This window comes from Gadus morhua, chromosome 18 (assembly GCF_902167405.1).
Source record: "Gadus morhua chromosome 18, gadMor3.0, whole genome shotgun sequence".
NCBI classification, from domain to species: Eukaryota; Metazoa; Chordata; class Actinopteri; order Gadiformes; family Gadidae; genus Gadus; species Gadus morhua.
The window spans coordinates 9,319,040-9,321,539 of NC_044065.1; the positions used below are offsets into that span (position 1 = coordinate 9,319,040).

At 54.3% G+C, this 2,500-nt stretch overlaps 1 protein-coding gene across 2 annotated transcripts in view; it reads right to left on the reverse strand.

The window, feature by feature from the left end:
• The window catches only part of LOC115530658 (suppressor of cytokine signaling 3), a 4,801-nt gene that overhangs the window by 719 nt on the left and 1,582 nt on the right, over positions 1-2,500 (reverse strand). Inside the window, exon 3 of one of the 2 annotated variants that reach the window (XM_030339349.1) lies at positions 1-2,163. This exon is cut by the window's left edge and continues 719 nt beyond it. In XM_030339349.1, coding sequence (XP_030195209.1) covers positions 1,540-2,163 — 624 coding nt within the window. In that variant the 3' untranslated portion in view covers positions 1-1,539. The remainder of the gene's footprint in view (positions 2,164-2,500) is intronic. The other variant, XM_030339350.1, reaches the window with a different exon arrangement.

Genomic DNA, 2,500 nt, shown 5'->3' on the forward strand with positions numbered 1-2,500 from the left:
TCTCAAATACACACACACATAGACACACACACACACACACACTGAAGCCCAAACATACAGTATTCTGAGCTATAAATGATGGGAATTGTGGAGGAGAGGATGTTAATATAGAAATAGGGGGGGGGGGGCATTCTTTGAGGACATTAAAGGACGTCTCACGGCTTCTCTGGCTTGGTCTGTTGTGTTTTGTCCCCCCCCCCCCCCCCCCCCCCCACTATATACCATCATGTCTCCTCCTCTTCCACCCTGCCCCCTCCCCTTTCCTTCTCCTTAATCCCGTTTCCCGCTCCTCTCTCCCCTCCACATCCAATCCCCGCTCAGCGTTTTATGACTGCATTGAGTATTTTTTTTCCTCCTCCTCCCCTCCCCTCCCCTGGGCTATCTGTCTTCCTCTCAGGCTCTCAGACCAGATCCACGCGAGAAGCGCTGTCGGACCCCGCTGGTCCCCCGCCAAGCCGTTGGTCTCCATGACAACCGTCTACTGCTTTCTGTCACTTCCAAAGAGAGAAAGAGAGGGATGGAGGGAAGGAGGGAGGGAGAGAGGGAGGGAGAGAGGGAGAGAGGGAGCGGGAAAGGGAGGAGAGAGGCTGAAGTTTAGACGGTAAGGGCTGGACTAACAATAAGACAGAGGATGTATTCTTTTTCACTCTTTTGTTCCCAACTTGATCTACCTGTTTGTCTCTCTTTCAGTGTGTGTGTGTGTGTGTGCATGTGTGTGTGTGGGGGTCTGTGTGCATCTTTTTTGTATGGATTTGTCCATGCCCACATCCTCTTACAAGACAATGAGCTTTGACGGGCAATGGCGATATAAACCGTGTGACTAACATAATGTGTGTGTGAACACATTCACACATTCATAGCCCTAGAAACACACTTATGTCCCACTTGGCCCTAAAAAAAATAAAAGTGGTTTTCAACAGCTGACCAGAAGGAGAGAGAGAGAGAGAGAGAGAGAGAGAGAGAGAGAGAGAGAGAGAGAGAGAGAGAGAGAGAGAGAGAGAGAGAGAGAGAGAGAGAGAGAGAGAGAGAGAGAGAGAGAGAGAGAGAGAGAGAGAGAGAGCGGGAGAGGGAACCACATTTGATCACTGAGGCATACTGATCGTTTCAGTCAGTGCCGCTGTTTAAATGACCAAATCTGGTCAACAACATCCTTTTCATATAATCTTCTATGAGGCTCTGCTCTGCGTCAACAACAACTAGGAAAATCGTAACACTCAGACACACACACACACACATTGGCTATTTGACTGGTGGTGAGTAATGAAGGAGGAAGATGGTGTTGACAAACTCTCCGTAGCTACGCGGAACCTTGCCTTGGCTCTTGTCTTCTGTCCACCTCTGGGGCCAGGAACCTGTTCAATCAATGTCAACGCGGGCGCACGCCTACGATCGTCAAAAGCGCGGTTTCTCGTCAAATTCTGCTCTACTGTGATTGGGGGTGAGGGTTGGAGTTTTCCAATGGCACAATTCACCTCACATGTCTGCCCTTTAAGGGGCCGGGAGACCTCTACCTCGGCCGCGCCCCCCCCCCCCCACCCCTCAGATGGGGGCGTCGTACTCCTCCAGGAAGCCTCTGAGCGTGTGCGGGAGCTGTTCACCTCGGCCCGCGCTCCCCCCCAGACCGCCCCCCCGCCGGTTGTTCAGGGTCCGGCGGCACAGGTGCTGCAGGGAGGAGAGGGACGAGGACAGGGGCCGGCGCAGCTCCAGCGCCACCTTCTCCCCGCCACTGTGGATCAGGTACACGCCGCCCCCCGTCGCCGTGCCCACCCCCGGCCCCGCCCCCACCATCGCCGCCCCCGCCGCCGCCGCCGCCGCCGCCGCCGCCGCCGCCGCCGCCGCCGCACCCCCCACCTCGCCCCAGTGCTCGGGGCCTTTGCCCATGTAGTGGGCGATGAGCTTCAGCACGCAGTCGAACTGCGGCGGCTGCCGGACGCTGTGGGGGTCCGGCTGCAGGAAGAAGCCCCCCCGCTCGCTGTGGATGCGCAGGTTCTTGGTGCCGCGGGCCGTCTGGACGGAGAGCGTGAAGAAGTGGTGGTGGTCCGAGGAGTCGCGCACCAGGAAGGTGCCGGGGGCTTCCGAGCGCAGCAGGGAGCTGGCCTCGCGGCCCCCCACGGCCCCCCAGTAGAAGCCGCTCTCCCGGAGCTTACGCAGGGCCATCATGACCTGCAGGGGGGGGGGGGGGAGAGCGCCATCAGAGGGGTACCATGAGTGGGATGTCTTTTTCTCTTGAACCACTTTATTGTGTGTATGCATGGTCACACTTTATGTGCATGTTATACGCCCGACTTTATACACCTTTTTTTATTACATGCATACATTTTCGGCACATTCGCAAATCATTCTATATTTGTATTTCTCTACCATACTTTTGTGTTCTATATAATTATAAACTTTATTTACTATGATATTCTAAAATCTTGAGCAGAGAAGTTATAAGAGAAAAAATTTCCTATGGCAAAACTAATTATTATTTTTTTGCATTTTTATGCTTTATTATCGA